Source organism: Bison bison, unplaced genomic scaffold, assembly GCF_000754665.1.
Source record: "Bison bison bison isolate TAMUID 2011002044 unplaced genomic scaffold, Bison_UMD1.0 scf7180017851191, whole genome shotgun sequence".
NCBI classification, from domain to species: Eukaryota; Metazoa; Chordata; class Mammalia; order Artiodactyla; family Bovidae; genus Bison; species Bison bison.
The window spans coordinates 4,398-5,113 of NW_011481764.1; the positions used below are offsets into that span (position 1 = coordinate 4,398).

A 716-nucleotide genomic window follows, 5' to 3' on the forward strand; every position below is an offset into this window, starting at 1 on the left:
CTCGCCATTCAAGAGAGTAGCTTCATTAAAACAGGACAGCCATCTCCGACTCGGGCTTCTCCAAGGGAAGCAGCACCCATTATTTCTTGGTTTTGACTTGATAAAGTGAGGCTAAAAGATAGCTCATTCCAACTCACTTTGCTATTTAGTTTGGGTGTTATTTTATTGAGGGGTGTGGAATGCACCGTATTATCTTTGTATCTATTTTCCTTAGTAGCACAAGTCAGGGAATTCATGGGAGAAAGGAGAAGAGCTATTAGGGTTTTCTCCATTCCCGTCCCCTAAGATGAAAGCATTCTTTAATTTTGCATATTTGCTTTATGTTCAGACATGATAGCTGGAAAAATACTTAGTGAAAGCTTTCTCAGTTCTTGACCGTCCCTTCATAGAGCATAATTTACAGCAAACATTGAAACCCCACCCAGCTTCCCCTGGCTTGTTGCTCCCATCTGAACAATGACCCCTCCTGTCCTCAGATAATGTTACTTCAGGAAATGAAAGTTCTTTTCAGTGATTCTCAAGGTTGGGGGGTTCCCAGGGCCTGCAAGAGTCAAAGTTCTATTATTTGCCTTTTTCATTCTCATCCTCTCACAAGTCTACTAAGGCATTTTCAAGAGGTCACCAAATGTGTGATAGCACAACAGACTGAATGCAAATGCCAGTACAAGAATCCAGCTGTTTTTTCTGAAGTCAGATGTTAAATAGATTTGCAAAAA

At 40.9% G+C, this 716-nt stretch overlaps 1 protein-coding gene across 1 annotated transcript in view; it reads right to left on the reverse strand.

Annotated features, from left to right (window-relative positions):
• Positions 1-91: 91 nt before the first annotated feature.
• LOC104996061 (proto-oncogene DBL-like) overlaps positions 92-716 on the reverse strand; it is a gene marked incomplete at its 5' end in the record, with an annotated part of 11,422 nt that continues 10,797 nt past the window's right edge. The window contains one exon of the mRNA XM_010850196.1: positions 92-541. Within this exon, the coding sequence (XP_010848498.1) occupies positions 518-541 (24 nt within the window). The remainder of the gene's footprint in view (positions 542-716) is intronic.